Source organism: Stegostoma tigrinum, chromosome 3 (genome assembly GCF_030684315.1).
Source record: "Stegostoma tigrinum isolate sSteTig4 chromosome 3, sSteTig4.hap1, whole genome shotgun sequence".
Classification (NCBI taxonomy): Eukaryota; Metazoa; Chordata; class Chondrichthyes; order Orectolobiformes; family Stegostomatidae; genus Stegostoma; species Stegostoma tigrinum.
Window position 1 is genome coordinate 12,888,870 of NC_081356.1, and position 16,809 is coordinate 12,905,678.

Consider the following 16,809-nt stretch of genomic DNA (forward strand, 5'->3'; position numbering starts at 1 on the left):
TCTACAAACATCACTTCACATTGTTACAATTTTTGGCTATGCTTTGTTAACTCTGAATGTCGTAAATGGTTACATCAACATTTCTATTCAAAAGCCACAATGTTTTTACAAGCTGTGACCATTAAGTGATCCCAGGGATATATTTCACTCAATATAATGTGTAGTAAAGACTCAGATTTATTATCAAACCAGGGACAATCGAGTATTCATTAATATAAATAGCAGTGAGATTGAATTGGATTTATCATGCTAGTAAAGGTTAGATTCAGCAAATCTACCCTCCCTTCCAGCAGAGGTCTCCTCTGAGAGCACTTGTGAGACATCAACGTCCAGTGAATGACTTGTTTTAAATTCAATGACCTGGCCATTTGACTGAAATGAGTTAGATTGTTCTTTTATCTTGCTATTGTAGATCATACAATCATGGAGTTTTACAATGTAGAAACAGACCCTTGGGTCCAACTCGTCCTGATTTCCTAATCTGACCTAGTGCCATTTGCCAGCATTTGGCCCATATCCATCTAAACTCTTCCTATCTATGTACCCATCATACTATTCATGTATTCATTGTACCAGCCTCCACCACTTCCTCTGGCAGCTCATTCCATTTACACACCGCCCTCTGCATGAAACAGTTGCCCCTTAGGTCCCTTTTAAATCTTTCCTTTCTCGCCTTAAACCTATGCCGCCTAGTTTTGAACTCCTCCACCCTGGGGAAAAGATTTTGCCTATTCATCCTATCCATTCGCCATCCTGTCTACTTGTGACTCCACTTTCAAGGATATATACTCTGCATTCCTAAGTCTAAGACAGCACTCCCCAGGATGGTACCATTATGTGTATAAGTTCTGCCCTAATTTGCCTTACCAAATTATCACCTCACAATTATCTAAATTAAACTCCATCTGCTACTCCTCGGTCCATTGGCCCATCTGATTAAGATCCCGTTGTACTCTGAGATATTATTCTTCACTGTCTCCAATTTTGGTTTCATTAACATCCTGTTTTGCCTGGTGCAATCGTCCATATTGTCATTTAACCTGTCCTGCCTTCCATCATAAACTGTCTCTTTCGTTCTTTCGCCATTCACTGCTTTCTGTCTTCAATACTCGTTTCAAACTGTTACACCTCCAACTCTCTCTCATTCTGAAGAACACTTGTTGTTAATGCTGTTTCTATCTCCATTGATACTGCTTGACCTGCTTGGCATTTCCAGCTTTTTCTATTCTTTTTATCTCAGATTGTCAGTATCTGCAGTATTTCCCTTTAATATTCTGACCTGCCTGTTACATTTAAATTGATTTTTCTTAACAATGCCAAAGTCAACAAACTGGGTTTATAGAGTGGATTTATCAAGTGTTTCACAGGATAGTCAAGAAACAAAAATTGACGCAGATCGTGTAAAGAGATTTTAGGACAAACGATAAAACTCTTTGATGAAAGAGGTAGGTTTTAGGTGGTGTGTTAAAGGAGGAAAGAGGGTTGGAAAAGCAGAAGAATTGGTGAAAGGGAACACCTGAGCTTGGCTATCAATGATGGAATGTTTGAAGTCAGGGAGTTGAATGGGGCCAGAATTTGAAGAACACAGATATCTTGGAGAATGGTAGGGCTGGAGGACACACAGAAATAGGGATGGTCAAGAAAATGGAGGGATTTGAAATGAAGGATAAAAGTTGAGCCAATGCACACCAAAGTGATGGGTTAAGGGTAAACAGGAACTTGTAAGTTATATGCAGGCAATAGATTTTTGCATGAGCTAATGCCTCCGAAGGGTAGGAGTTGAGAGGCTGACAGGAATTCAAATCTAGAGAAGATTAAAGCCACAAATGGGGGTTCCAGCAACAGATGAACTGTGGATGGAGTCAGACAATGCTGGATATAGGCAGTCTGAGCAGCAATGTGGATTTGTAGTAAAATCTCTGGTCAAATGTGGCACGCCGGTTTCAAAATCTACTTCAGCTGCAGGTAGTTGACCAGGAGAGAGATGGAATTGGTAACTAGAGAACAGAGTTCACTGCAGGGTTTGACAATAGTAGCTTTAGTCTTTCCAGTATTCAGTTAGAAGAAATTCCTGCTCATCGGTACTGGATGTCAGCTCAGGGCCTCGCAGTCTGAAAACATTGCAAGTTGGAAGGGAATCATAGTTCAATCCTACCTTAGAGAATTTAATTTGGTTTTAAACTGCAAGAGCAAGAATTGATTATGCTGTAGCCATCTGCTAATAGGTGAAGTGAGCTAACATTGAGGTACAATACTGGCTATATTTCAAAAATAACTCTTTGGCAGTAAAGCACTTTGGAACAAAATGATGAAAATGTGTTGTTTGAATGCTATATTCTAATGCGTTTGAGCGGTACACAAAAGCAACTGAATATTCAGAATAGCAAACAAAACATAGAGCAAAATTTATTGATATGGAGGGAGGCTTGCTGGTCAACACTTCATTTTTAATGTGATTTTGAAGATAATATCCAATGTTATTTCACTGCATAATGGATGAGAGCATTTATCCACTAAAGGTTTTGAATGGCCAAATTCTGCAGTGAACTCATTCTTGTCAAGATTCATATATGATAACTGAAGTTAGTCAAATCCAAAAATGCTTTTCTATCTTTGCGAGTTAATGTACCCAGCAATTAAAAAAGCTTTCAAAAGCTTTTAGACACTGACAGAACAGGACGGACAATGGATGTTGGAAAGGGAAGCAAGAACAGCTGGTAATCACAAAGGGCCCTGTCCTGCCAAAGGCAGAAGTAATGGAAGATACATTACCCTACCCCCAGAAAGCTATAGTATTTGGGAGAGTTAGACCTGGAGAAATACTTTATGCTTGGTCACCAATTAAGTTCTAGACAAGAAGGTCCATGGGCAAACTTCTCAACCGGCTATCAATTAAGGTCTTACGTGATCAATTAAGGGCCACTGAAGAGCCTCACATGACCACCTTTAACATCTCTCCATTTACATCCCTCCTCAGCAAGAGAGGTGGTTTCCCTGAAAACCAGGGTGACCTGCGTGGTTAGGAGGGAGTGCTCCAAATGGCCCAAACTGCACCTGCCTCCGAATGCATTGACCGACCCTCATCACTTTCCCACAGAGTGGCAAGCAAATAAAGGAGACTTGCACTATTGCTGCTGGATCTCATGAGGAGTAGGCCTTGCCTTACTTTAGGGCACAAAATCAGCCAACCTCTGACTGACAGGCCTTTGAAGAGCCAAGCTAACCAGGCAGCTCTTGTTGTTTGTCCAGCCAAAGTGAGGAGGCTACATTAGTCACCACCTAATGACAGTTATCACACCTTGTAGGAAAAACGGAAACTTCATGCCCACTACGCCAATATATTAAAGGCCAGGATAGTGGATAGTACCTAAGTTTGGACAATTTATGGAATAGCGGATGTGGAGAGCGGATGGAGAAGGGGGTGGAGCAGGGTGTTTCCCACAGCAGATGGAGTGAGGGATGTAGACCTTGAATAGAACAGGGACTGCGAGCTTCTGATATCACACTGAGTTGGACAGTGAGTAGGGTAGGATGTTTAATTAATTTAACACCATTTCTTTCTTGGTTCTGCGAAGTGCTTATAATCACTTTGCCTTCGGAGTCTTTTTGGATCATAAGAACAAAAGGAGGAGTAGGCCATTCAGCCCTTCAGGTACCATGGCTGATTTCTCCAGCCCTCAACTCCTGTTTCATGATCACTTCTTAATATTTTAGATATCTACCTGGTGCTTCTTGAAACACTTACAGTGATCTCACCTCCACAATTCTTTGGGATTGAGAATTCAGACATTCATCACTCTCTGGGAAAATAAATTCTTTTGCATTTCATTCTGTAGCTATGTCCCCATAATTCGAAACTCCCCCATGACTGGAAACATCTTCTCAATATCTACCCTGTTATGGCCCCCCAGAATCCTATATGTATCTGTCAGATTACCCCGTTTCTTCTACGGCCTGATGAATAGAGGCTGAACCTGTTTAGCTGCTCTTGAAAAGTCAACTCCATGTCCAAACCTGTAGCAGAGGAGTATTGCATGAATGGAAGCTGGGGTTACTTATGAAGACCATATCTCCTCAATGGGAAATTAAGAAGTACAATCAGAAATTAATTTTGCCCCTTTTTTCTGCAATTTGACAGGATATCATCCTCACCCTTAAGTCGAAGTTGTCCATTCGTTGTATTGAACATTTTGCTCTTGTTTTGAAGGAACGGTACAGTATAACCAAGGTTTATCTCTTACACGATGATGAAATCATTGAGCAGGTATGTTGGGGTTTCTGTGCACTGAGGGAATGAGGGAATGATAGCCAGGAAATTTTGCAAGCTCTTAAGTAGACAACTAAAGTTACCCACATCTACTTCTATGTCAACACTTAGTCACGCTCTATATCTGTTGAATTTGTGACCTAACATTCATTTGCTGTCCAAGTCCAGCATTTAAAAAAAAGAGGCCTAAGGAAATGTTCAATTTTTGGAGGCTTTGTAAGTGGAATCTGTACATAGCGGCATCGCTTGTCGTCATCAAAATCTGGCATGGGAATGTTGATCAGTATTAGAAAACAGAAGAGTGAAGAGGATATCTCCCTACATGACCTCTGATATTTTCTGGTAATCACTTTTCTGGGAAGGCAAATAGTATGCTTGCTTCGGATAAACATATGGATTGGATGTAGGAGCCAAACAGTCTTTTCATAACTGTTATAGGACATTAGTAAGATCACACCTAGACAACTGTGTACAGTCTGACCATTACCTAGGGAAGGATGTAACTGCAGAAGAGGGAGTGTGACTAGTCAGACTGGTTCATGGAATGAGGTGATTGTCCTGTGTGGGGAGGTTGAGTAGATGAGTCCAGTGTTTCCTGGAGTTCAGAAGAATGTGAAGAGAAATAATGGAAACATTATGCCTCATGGATTTTATGTGCCATGTCATATAAAATATAACAAGTGGCGTGCCCATTGCCCTCCTGTCCATTTGAACCCGGTCCCGACAAAATGAGAGTTGGGGCGGGCCAGTGCCAACATCAGCAACTGGGTTGTAATTTTAAAAAGAAATTAACAGATAATTGGAATTGTTGACATGACCTATGTGGTATTACATTGGTGATGCCATAATATTCTTGGCGTGGGTAAGTGGGTTCGCCCTTTCTTTAAGCAGACTGAGGAGAAAGAGAATGGCGGTCCATCCTTTGCAGGGTTGCCTGTACGCATCGGGAACTTGGATGTTACTCCCTACTTTTGTAAGTTCCCACAAGGCTGGTGAATCTAGAACATAGGGTCATACCCTCAGAATGAGATGCTGCTCATCTAGGACTGAGATAGAGAGAAATGTCTTGAGTTGTGAATCTTTGGAATGCTGTACTCTGGAGAGCTGTGGATGGTCAGATATCGAGCCTGTTCAGGGTACAGGGTGGTAGATTTTTGTGTTCTAAGAGAACTAAGGGATATGTAGATTGATCTTAGTGGGATAATAGGTCAGCAGAACATCGTGGGCCGAAGGGCCTGTACTGTTCTTTGTTGTATGTTCTATATGGAGATAGTTTGGGATGGTGGACTTAAGGTACGTGGTTAGTCCTAATTCTGTTGAGTGATGGAGCTGGACAGAAAGACCAAATGGCACGCCCAAGTTCCCATTGCTTATGTTTCTGTTCAATTGCAATTCTGTTCAACTGCAAAATGTGTGTGGAAATTGATTCAACATGGAAATAACAACAGGTTTTAGTGACACTACTGAAAATAGCATTGCAATGGAAGTAATTAAAGAGCACGTGGGGATTAGGCTTCATTGGACAAAGGGGGAAATCTAGGCTGTTATCAGCAAATTCATCCAGAGACGTGTCTCTCCTCTGCATCACAACAGGACCCAATGAGAAATGCTTCTGGTTAAAACATTAAGCTTAAAGAAAATGATTTGTTGATTATTTCTGTGGTGTGACAATGAGAAATTAATTCTGAACATAAACGTTTCCTACCTTGTCACAGGTAGTCCAGAAGCGGGAGCCTCGTGATTATAGATGTCTCTTCAGGGTTTGTTTCCTGCCAAGAGATCCACTCGTACTCTTACAAGAAGATCCAGTCGCCTTTGAATACCTATACTCACAGGTACCTATTTGACATGAAGGGTCATAGTCAGCTTCTTTAGAAAGAATTTGACCAACCACAGCTAAATACTTCAGTTTCTTAAGAACACTAAAGCCACAAGAAGTAGTCTACACGTAACCTAGAGTAGATTCAAAACTAATATGCTGAAGCACATTAGGGGAGGTGATGACCTAGGGGTATTGTCAGCAGATCATTCATCCATATAACCCAGCTCATGTTCTAGGGGCCCAGGTCCGAATCCTGCCATGGCAGATAGTGGAATTTGAATTTTAAACAATCTGGAATTAAGAATCTGGTGTCAATTGTTGGAAAAACTCACCTGGTTCACTAATGTCCTTCGGGGGAGGAAATTCGCTACATGTGATCCAGACCCTCAGCTATGTGGTCGACTCTTAAACTGCTCTCTGGGAAATTAGGGATTGCCGATAAATTCTGGCTTGGCTAGCAATGCCCTCATCCCGTAAATGAATAAAACAAATATTTCAGCAAGGAAGCATAGGGCAGATACCCCTGAGGGAATGAGTGAAGCAGCTTGTGTTGGGCAATTCATGTAAAAATTACATGGATTACTTCCAGAAAATAGCAACTTAAAATATGTTATATACACATGACATTTGGTAAGTGTGGCATGAGTGACCTTGGATCTCCCCAAGTGCCCACCTCCAGGGGTATTACACACTTTATGCCTGTGACTGTTGTAGATTAATTTTTGAGATGAATTATTATGGTTAAGATTGTAGAAGATGAACTAGATGGACTTGATTTTCGTATATCCAGCAATTTCAGTAATTGTGCAATGTTCTGTATTCGTGATCAAAATTACAGTTGATTTATGGGGAGTAGTAATTTGAGTTGTGTAGTGCCTAGGAAAGGTGGGATAGTTCTCTGTGGAGCAGAGAAGATTAAGGGGAGATTTAACAGACGTCTCTATAAATATGGGGAATTTTGATAGATTAATTGAAAACAAACTGTTTTCACCATTTTCACTGTGGCTACTAACCAGAAAGCAGAGGGTTCAGGTAATGGAGCAGTGGACAGATGAGCAATGTTCCCTCTTGGGGGTCCTACGGATGTCAATCACTTCTAGTTCCAGAAGATATGATATGTATCTCAGGGTCCCACGCAGCAGCAGAATAATTTAAGGGCAAGGAGGTGAATTTTTTTTGATATTCAGCGTGTTATGATCTGAAATTCACTGCCTGAAAGAATGATGGATGTAGATTTGACATGACATTCAACCTGTTTTTTTTTAATTAACCCCATGGGATGAGGACATTGCTGGCTAGGCTTGCAATTGTTACCCATCCCTAATTGCCCAGAGGGCAGTTAAAAGCCAACCACATTGCTGTGGGTCTGGAGTCACATGTAGGCCAGACCAGGTAAGGATGGCAACTTCATTCCCCAAAGGACATTAATGAACCAGATGGGCTTTTCACCAATATTGGCTCATGGTCATCATTAGACTCTTGAGTCAAATTTTTGTTGCAATCAGATTCTACCATCTGCTATGGCAGGATTCAAACCCTGGAACATGACCTGAATCTCTGGATTAACAGTCCAGTGATAATATCACTAGGCCATCACCTCCCCTTGAGATGTTATTACACACCTCTGGAGGTGGGGCTTGGAGCCTGAACTCCTAGCTCAGAGGAAAGAATGTTGCCACTGTACTGAAAGAGCCTTTGATTAGTATATTTACTTGTAAAGGAAATGTGTAGAGCTGCAATGATAGAACAAGGGAGTTGGTTCATTGGACAGATCTTTCAAAGAATCAGAAGAAACACAATGTCCTTGTGATGCCGAGGCAAGTGCTGGAAGATGGTTCCAAATAGTTAGGTCGTTGTTTCTGACCAATGCAGACTCGATTGGCCAAAGGGTATTTTCTGTTGTATACTTCTGTAATTTTATATGAAAGCATTTATAAATGGTGACAATTTGTTTAGATATTTTCTAGACAGCTATGTGTGATGCCTTTAGTAATCTCTTTTACAGAGTTGCAATGATGTGCTGCAGGAGAAGTTTGCGATGGAGATGAAATGCAACACTGCTATCCGTCTTGCAGCGCTGCAAATTCAGGAATGCATCCTGAGCTCCAAGCAGTCTCAGAAAGTCTCCATGAAGTACATTGAGTGAGTCAGTATGTTCGGAAGATTGAACTGCGCAATGCCTCAGCTGCTCTTCACACAGATATGTTCACATTGCACTATCTTGCCTTCTGTTTCATAACCCATCTCATTAGTGAGACACTTTACTAGTGAGCTGCCTAATTGGCGTTAGGGTGATCCTTCATTAGCTAGTCTTCTTGTATTTGAAAATCCTTATTAATGAGATTCTTTATTAGTGAGTTTCCTTGATTCATTGCTAATGAGATTCTTGTTTGGAGGAACTTGCTGTTAGTGAGGCTTCGTTTGCATGAGCTTGGAAGTGAGACCCTTCATTAAAGAGACTCCTTGTTAACAACATTCAGTGTTTGTGAAACTCCTAGTTAGAGGAACATCTCAATTATGAGTTATTTCACTAACATGTCATAGAATTACCTCTTTAATTGGGATTAACCCTAGATTCTCATATTTAACCCTTTGCACTTGAAGACCTCCTGCTTGGCACTCAGTAGTTATTTACACTTTATCCAGACCTGATTGCAAATTGGGATAGGAAAAGAAGTCAACTTAGCTTCAAATTTTTCTGACACAAAAACAGGCCCAGGTAACTTTCACTCCCCCCAGACCCTATCAATTTGACCTCAATACCCAAAACAAGGTATGGGAGGCAATGATAATGGGAACTGCAGATGCTGGAGAATCCAAGATAATAAAATGTGAGGCTGGATGAACACAGCAGGCCCAGCAGCATCTCAGGAGCATGGGAGGCAATGGCCTAGTGGTATTATCACTGGCCTGTTTACTGCAGAGACCCAGATAACATTCAGGGGATAGTAGGAACTGCAGATGCTGTAGAATCTGAGATAACAAGGTGTAGAGCTGGATGAACACAGCAGGCAAAGTAGCATCACCCTTCTTCAGGGTCTAGGCCTGAAACAGCCTTCCTGCTCCTGCTTGGCCTGCTGTGTTCATCCACCTCTACACCTTGTTAGCTAACATTTCTGCGGACCCAGGTTCAAACCCTGGTAGATGGTGGAATTTGAATTCAATAAATATCTGGAATTAAGAGTCTAGTGATGACCATGAATCTATTGTTGATTGTTGGCAAAAACCCATCTGGTTCACTAATGTCCTTTAGGGAAGAAATCTGCCATCTTTACCTGATCTGGCCTACATGTGACTCCTGACCCACAGCAATGTGTTGACTCTTAACTGCCCTCTGGGCAATTAGGGATGGGCAACAAATGCTGCCTGGTCAGTGATGCCCTCATCCCATGAATGAATAATTTTTTTTTAAACAGTCCACTGATGTTAAGCTGAAATGCAATTTATGGTGACATTCTTCCTGGGAAACCAAGGAAAGTTTAAATAAAAATCCAAGAAGTGTATCCAGTGTTCATTACTTATAAAAATCACTGAGACAGGTTGTCTGAACACAGCAGGCCAAGCAGCATCTCAGGAGCACAAAAGCTGACGTTTCGGGCCTAGACCCTTCATCAGAGTGGGGGATGGGGAGAGGGTTCTGGAATAAATAGGGAGAGAGGGGGAGGCGGACCAAAGATGGAGAGAAAAGAAGATAGGTGGAGAGGAGAGTATAGGTGGAGAGGTAGGGAGGGGATAGGTCAGTCCAGGGAAGACGGACAGGTCAAGGACCAAGGTCACACCTCCTTGACCTGTCCGTCTTCCCTGGACTGACCTATCCCCTCCCTACCTCCCCACCTATACTCTCTCCACCTATCTTCTTTACTCTCCATCTTCGGTCCGCCTCCCCCTCTCTCCCTATTTATTCCAGTTCCCTCACCCCATCCCCCTCTCTGATGAAGGGTCTAGGCCCGAAACGTCAGCTTTTGTGCTCCTGAGATGCTGCTTGGCCTGCTGTGTTCATCCAGCCTCACATTTTATTATCTTGGAATTCTCCAGCATCTGCAGTTCCCATTATCTCTGAGACAGGTTGTCTGTTCACATTGCTGTGTGTCAGACATTTCTGTGTTTCTTTTATCATGACAATGATCACCTTTTAAAAGCACTTTATTAGTTACAAAGGACTTGGGGATGTCCCGAGGTTGAGAATCATAAACAGCAGTTCCTGATTTCTAAACATCCAACTAAAGAATGCTTGCACTTAACACACACGATCCCATACGTGATTATATTTTAAAGAGCAGACATCCCAACGTTTTGTGTACATATAAATGGCTGCTTTGCGTTGTCCTGCATTGTGTTCTGCCTTTTGTACAAATCGACTTGCAAACAGACTCCAGAACAGAACCCAAACGCCACCTAGACGCCACCCAGACGTGCCCTATTGTTATGGCATCTGCCACAATGCAGTTGCAGCCTCAGATCACCAGGTGGCTCTGTGAGGCAAGGTTCTTTGTTCCAACTCTCCCACCATTGGGAATAAGACGCTAATGTTAATTAATTGAACATGGAACTTTTAAAAAAAAAGCTCATGGGTTCATCCTGGGTGACGCAGGCTGCCCCAACATTTATTGTCTGTCCCTAGTTGCCCATGAGAATGTGGTGACGAACTGCCACCTTGAACCACTGTAGTCCACATGCTCTGGGTTTTCCCACAGTTCCCATTGAGAGGGAACTCCAGGATCTTGACCCAGTGGCAGCGAAGGAACGGTGATATATTTCCCAGTCAGGATGGTGAGTGGGCTAATAAACCTCACAAGTTCAATTTCATTGTCATAAATGTCATAGCTCTTTCAGGAGCCAGTACAGACATGATGGGCCGAATGGCCTCCTTGTGTACTGTAAAATTCTGTGATTCTAAATTAAATTGTTTTAAATGCAATTGTATTATTTTCAGGAAGGATTGGGGAATTGAGAATTTTGTCTCACCAACTCTGCTTCACAACATGAGGGAGAAAGATATCAGAAAGGCCATTAACTATCATCTTAAGAACAATCATAGCTTGGTTGCACCAGGACAAAAGGTAATTCTTTATCATAAACTATCCAGAGGTAAAAGTGTTTTTATTTTAAATTTAATCTTTACTGCCTTCCAGCCAATCACAGATGCTCTTTCCTCACCAACTTTTGAGTTTTCTCATTACTCGTTTCAATACTGTTACATCTCAAAGCACTGTCAGTTCTGACAAAGCATTTGCCACGTTAACTGTATTCTTCCTTTCAGACGTGCCACCAGGCTTGCTGAATATTTTCAGCCTCCTTGTGCCTATTTCAGATTTCCAACTTGCACGGTCGTTTGCTGTTTTAAAAAATCGTTATGTTGCGTCAGCTGTGACTCAGTGTGTAGCGCAATCTCCGTTGGGTCCAAACATTGTGAACCCTGTCCAGTTCTGGAGACTTGAGCGCAACTAACTTGGTTGATGTTGAAGTGCCACAGGAGAACATGCTGAAGTGCCCAGGGTACCATCTGCAGAGAAGGTCATTAAAGCAAGGTCCCCTTCTGCTCTCCAGAGACTGCAAATGTTCCAACTGCATGACAGTATTTCAAAAAATTGGATAGATCTTTCTGTGTCCTAGCTAATAGACATCTCTCAATGCACTAACAAAACAATTGCTGTTCTTTTCCCGTTACTGTTATGAACCCTGTGTACTGTACTGTGTACAGTTCTGGTCACGGTACTTATGGAAAGATATTAATGTATTGGAAGCGGTGCAGAGCTTTACCAGACTAGGATGGTAGAGGAGTTTAGAAGGGTCGGAGATGAATTCATTGATACATGTAGGATCCTGAAGAGATGTGACAGCATAGATGTGGATTTCCTCTTGTGAGAAAATCTAGAAGGGATCACAGATTAAAAATAAGGGGATGTCCATTTAAAACAGATATGAGGAAATAATCATTCTGAGAATTGAAAGTCTTTGGAATTCCATTCCTCAAAAAGCAGTGGATATAGAATCTTTAAATATTTTTAAGACAGAGGTAGATAGACTCCTGAGTACCAAGGAGATGAAAGATGGATACAGGAGTAGAGAGTCAAGGTTAAAATTGGTTTAGCCAAGATCTTACTGAATGGTGGAGCAGGCTTAAAGGGTTGAGTCACTAACTCTTATTCTTTGTATATTTGTACGATGTTACTGTGTGCAAATTGGCTTTCATATTACTACAGTGACCATTCTACCCCTTAATGATAAAAACTGTATAAATACAAGTCATTCTTTGTTTTTTCTCATGTACCTGAAATAATAGTCAATGTAAGTTGAAAGGCTGTGTTCAGTAAATTGAGATTCATCATTAACTGTAGAAAGTTGGAGAGAATAATTCCCTCCTCTTTGAGACCCAATCTTTCACATTGTCAGCTCATAACACTTTGGGTGTGTGCTGATTGTTCCCACAATGACAAACTGCTGTAGACAGTGAGCCATTACACAGGGTTTTCAGTTGGAGTTTGTGACTTGTTTATGGACATTCCATTTGTTGTTGCATTTTAACTTTGGTTAAAGTATAATGGAATACTTTCCACTTGTCTGGAATAGTACAACTGTCACGATATTCTAAATACCATCCAGAACATGACATTGTCCATTTGATTTTGGAGATATCCACTATCTTAAACACAAGATCATAAGAAATAGGAACAGAGCAGGCCATTCATCCTGTTGAACTCTCTCTACCGTTCAATAGGATGATGGCTCCCCTCCATCACCAGAGCACTGTTATAGCCAAGGTTCTTTGGCAATGCCTCCCAAACCCATAATTCTATACTGCAAGATAACAAAGTGTGAAGCTGGATGAACACAGCAGGCCAAGCAGCATGTCAGGAGCACAAAAGCCTAGACCCTCGAAACGTCAGCTTTTGTGCTCCTGAGATGCTACTTGGCCTGCTGTATTCATCCAGCTCCACACTTTGTTATCTTGGATTCTCCAGCATCTGCAGTTTCCATTATCACTCACACATTCTATACTGCAAGATGTGTTAAAAGGGTTTGGTGAAAATATAATGGAGCTTCTGAAGGTAAGTTACTGTGTAACTGTGAGTTTGGCATTTATTACCTGCTGTAAGGTTGTTTGAGGAACTGCTCCAGGATCATCATTTATGCATTGTTAATAAAGACTGCCAGTGGAAATTCTTGGACTCTAGCCCGAGAATAGTTGAAGGGCAGATTAACCTACAGAAATCATCGTAAAACAGAGGGTGCATGGGAACGCCTCTACCTGATTTCAAGTTATCTTTCAAGTCGCACACCATCCTGTCTTGGAACTCTAAGTATCACTAGGTCAAAATCCTGGGCTTCCCTCCCAAGCAGCACCGTGGCTGGTAGCCCTTACAGCACATGGACTGCAGCAGTTCAAGAAGGCTGCTCAACACCAGCTTCTCCAAGGCAACTCAGAGTGGGTAATAAATGCTGGCCCAGCCAATGGTATCCATGTCAGAAGTCACATGACACCAGGTCATGGTCCAACAGATTTGTTTGAAAGCACTGCCCCTTCGTCGGGTGGACTTCACATGATTATCTTAGGGCCCTGCCTATTGAACTGCTGTTCATTTGTTGGGTTGAATCTTGTATTGTTTTGCCTAATTGTGAGATGTATTGAGTTCTTGTCAGGAGGTTTCTCCCATCATTAGGCTTAGCACAATTTTTTCGCTGTATCTTCCCAAACTTGGCTCATTAACTCCTTACTCCGCCCCTGTGGTAGTCCTTCTTGATCAATTCTAGTCCCACCTTACCCATTGCAGTTCCCCAGAACAGCTTGCTGCTCACCAGATATCCCGAAATTGACCAGTATCCCTGGCACCGCACCCTCTTTCAGAGCCTGTTCTGTACTGGGACACGCATTGTCAGGGCCGAGCTGCCTCACGTGGTTCTGGACATTTACCCTGGATACGGTGGATGGGGGATCAGTGCCCCTTGCTTAGTGGGTGTGATCCTGGAGGTCCTGTTGGGCAGCGTGGTACAGACCTGGGATGTCTTATTTCCCCCAGGTCCAGCAGTGGGGTGGGGGGGGAGGTGCACATCACCAGACCATGCCAGCCTCATCTGAGGTTGCCACGTTGCTGAGGTCAGCATCAGCTCTGTGGAGGAACGCCCAGTGCCGCGGGAAGAAGCTCAACGACCATCTCAACTCTGTCGGTGTAACTGGATCAGCAAAACCAAGCACAGGGTAGGCTGGGTTAGGGGCTGGACTTGAGCAAGCAGGAGAAGTGGCTGCTGACCTTGGTGTTCTCACTTACTCACAGTTCCATTCCTTGCAAAGCTCAGGCTGCCAAACAATGTAGGATTTCAGTACAACACAATGAAGAGGTTGTTATCGCAAGTGCATAAGTTTCTAGTTTGGTACAGAAGGGAAAATATTCCCCTTCACACTTTAATGCTAGTGCTAAAGCAGCAGGGTGTAAAATGTGAGCATTTTTTGCCTCCTAAGAATCAGTGAAATCTTTATTTGTTACTTATTAAAGCCTCTTAATCATGAGTCTGAGCTGCATTCCAGATCGGATCTGGATTTGTGAATTAGTTAAAGAGAAGACAACTTAACATCTTTACTTATTTCTGCTGTTTTCTCCATGTCCATCTCCTGAAGCTGTTAGCCTGTTCCAAGTGTTTAGTTTTGCAGCTTTAACTCATTCTTCGATACTTTGTCCAAGTTTCCTTTCCTCTTGTGTGAACTCCAGTAGTGAGGGGTTGCTGTATTCAACCATAGGGGCATCACAGTGAGGCACTGTCCTACCCAGAAAGACAAACCTGTAAAACTGGCAAAAGACACATACTGATCTGCCCCTCTTGTACGCTTCAGAATGGAGCTTCAGTGTGGCACCAGTACATTCATTTCCAAGTATTACATTTCTTGTTAAACTGACTATTTTCTCCAGTCGCCCCACCTCAAATCCAGCCTGAGGTGATGGCTGTCATCGAGAGCAGAATCTAAATTTTTATACCTTAACCCAAGGTCATTGAGGCCTGTTTAAAGGAAAGAAAGCCATGTATTTGCATCATTCTTTTTCACACCAGAAGTCACAAATACTTCAGAGTGAGTGAACCTATTCTGAGATGTTGTCATTGTTGTGCAATAGGAATCACAGCAACCAATTTCCACAAAACTAGCTTCCCCACACAGCAGCAAGACAACTAACCAAGCTGTTGCATGTTGGCTTAGTATTGGTCAAGACATGTGGAGTATGCCACTGCTCTTCTCTAAATCGTACTATGGAATCTCTTTTTATTCCCTTTGGTGGAAGATGTGGCATTGATCTAATATCTCATCCAAATGACGGCAGTGTGACCTCCTAGGTACTGCACAAAATATTGACTTGTATACGCTGAAGTCTTTATGTTGGGACTTGAATCCCTAATTTTTTAACACGAAGGTAAGAGTGAGCAACAGCAATTGGACTGCCACTGTGCTAACAGCAAGTAACTTGAGACAGACAAGGACAGAGCCCTGTTGCAAGGCTCAGTATTCACTGGATGAGTCCACAAAGCTATTGGTAAACCATCTGAAGTAATTCTTCAGTGTTGGGGCAACACTGATAGAAGTGAACTGTATGCAACGGGTTTATTCTAGTTTATTGTGAGGGTTTCACATAGCGGTTATTCACTAAATTAGCAATACTGAGGCCGCAACTAATGATCCAGCAGTCAGGAGTTTCAATCCCTGCTGGGGGATTTAAATTTGGTTAATTAAATATATTAAAAAGCTAACATCTGTAATGACAATCATGAGACTACCTGGTTGTCATTAAGAAAAAAAAACATCAGGGTTGCTTATTTTCTTTGAGGGTGGAAATCTGACTTCCCCACCCAGTCTAACTCCAGCTCTGTTGCAATATGACCTCTGAAGTGCTTTGACACACCATTCAGTTGAATTGAAGAATCCGTCTCGCCACCACCTTCTCTAAAAGCAGTCAGGGACTGGCAGTAAATGACAGCCTGACACTTGCATTCTGTGAATAAATAAGAGAAAAAAAAGACTTGCCAGAAAGCATTATGTTGTGCTGCAACTGAGAGGGGTAGGTAGAGAAGCTGAATATGCCAAGCATGTGGGAGGGGAACCAGTCACAAGCTCACATCTGAAATTACAGTTATGCCCCGGGACAAAGCCTCTGTCACAGCACAGTAGAGGACCAGTGACTGGAGAGTTCAGAGAGGTAGCATTTGCACTGACCCATGAAGATTAACACTAGTGGTCAGTTGTTCACACTGAATATGATAGGGGTATAATTTCCCTACTGCTCATTTAAAACAAACCAACTGATCTTCTCTTCCCTTCACTTCCTTATCGTGATCCATTTTTATTGTAGTGCATTTTCATGGTCACGGGGACATTGGAATAGGCCATTATCCATCATGGCTAACCAAACGCTTCAATATTCTTTATTCACCCCATCCCCATTATCCTGTACACCATGGGTAATCAGAAATGTATCAATCTCTACCCTAAACAAAAGTTGAGACTGAGCTTCCATATCCCACTGTGGTAGAGAATTCTAAAGGTTCACAACCCTCTGAGTAAATTTAAAAATCACCACATTAGGCCTCTGTGGTATTGTTTTTATTTTTACATTTTCATGGCTCTCGACATCCCAACCAGGGGAAACATCTTACCTGCATCTACCATTTACCCTTTTAAGTAATTTATAAATTTCAATGAAATCATCCTCCATTCTTTGAATCTCTCGAGCACACAGGC

General features: G+C 42.2%; 1 protein-coding gene across 2 annotated transcripts in view; it reads left to right on the forward strand.

The window, feature by feature from the left end:
• LOC125450440 (FERM and PDZ domain-containing protein 1) overlaps positions 1-16,809 on the forward strand; it is a 133,782-nt gene that overhangs the window by 63,696 nt on the left and 53,277 nt on the right. For both annotated transcript variants that reach the window (XM_048526445.2, XM_048526437.2), the window contains exons 8-11: positions 4,139-4,264; positions 5,983-6,102; positions 8,095-8,231; positions 11,023-11,149. In XM_048526445.2, the coding sequence (XP_048382402.2) occupies positions 4,139-4,264; positions 5,983-6,102; positions 8,095-8,231; positions 11,023-11,149 (510 nt within the window). The remainder of the gene's footprint in view (positions 1-4,138; positions 4,265-5,982; positions 6,103-8,094; positions 8,232-11,022; positions 11,150-16,809) is intronic.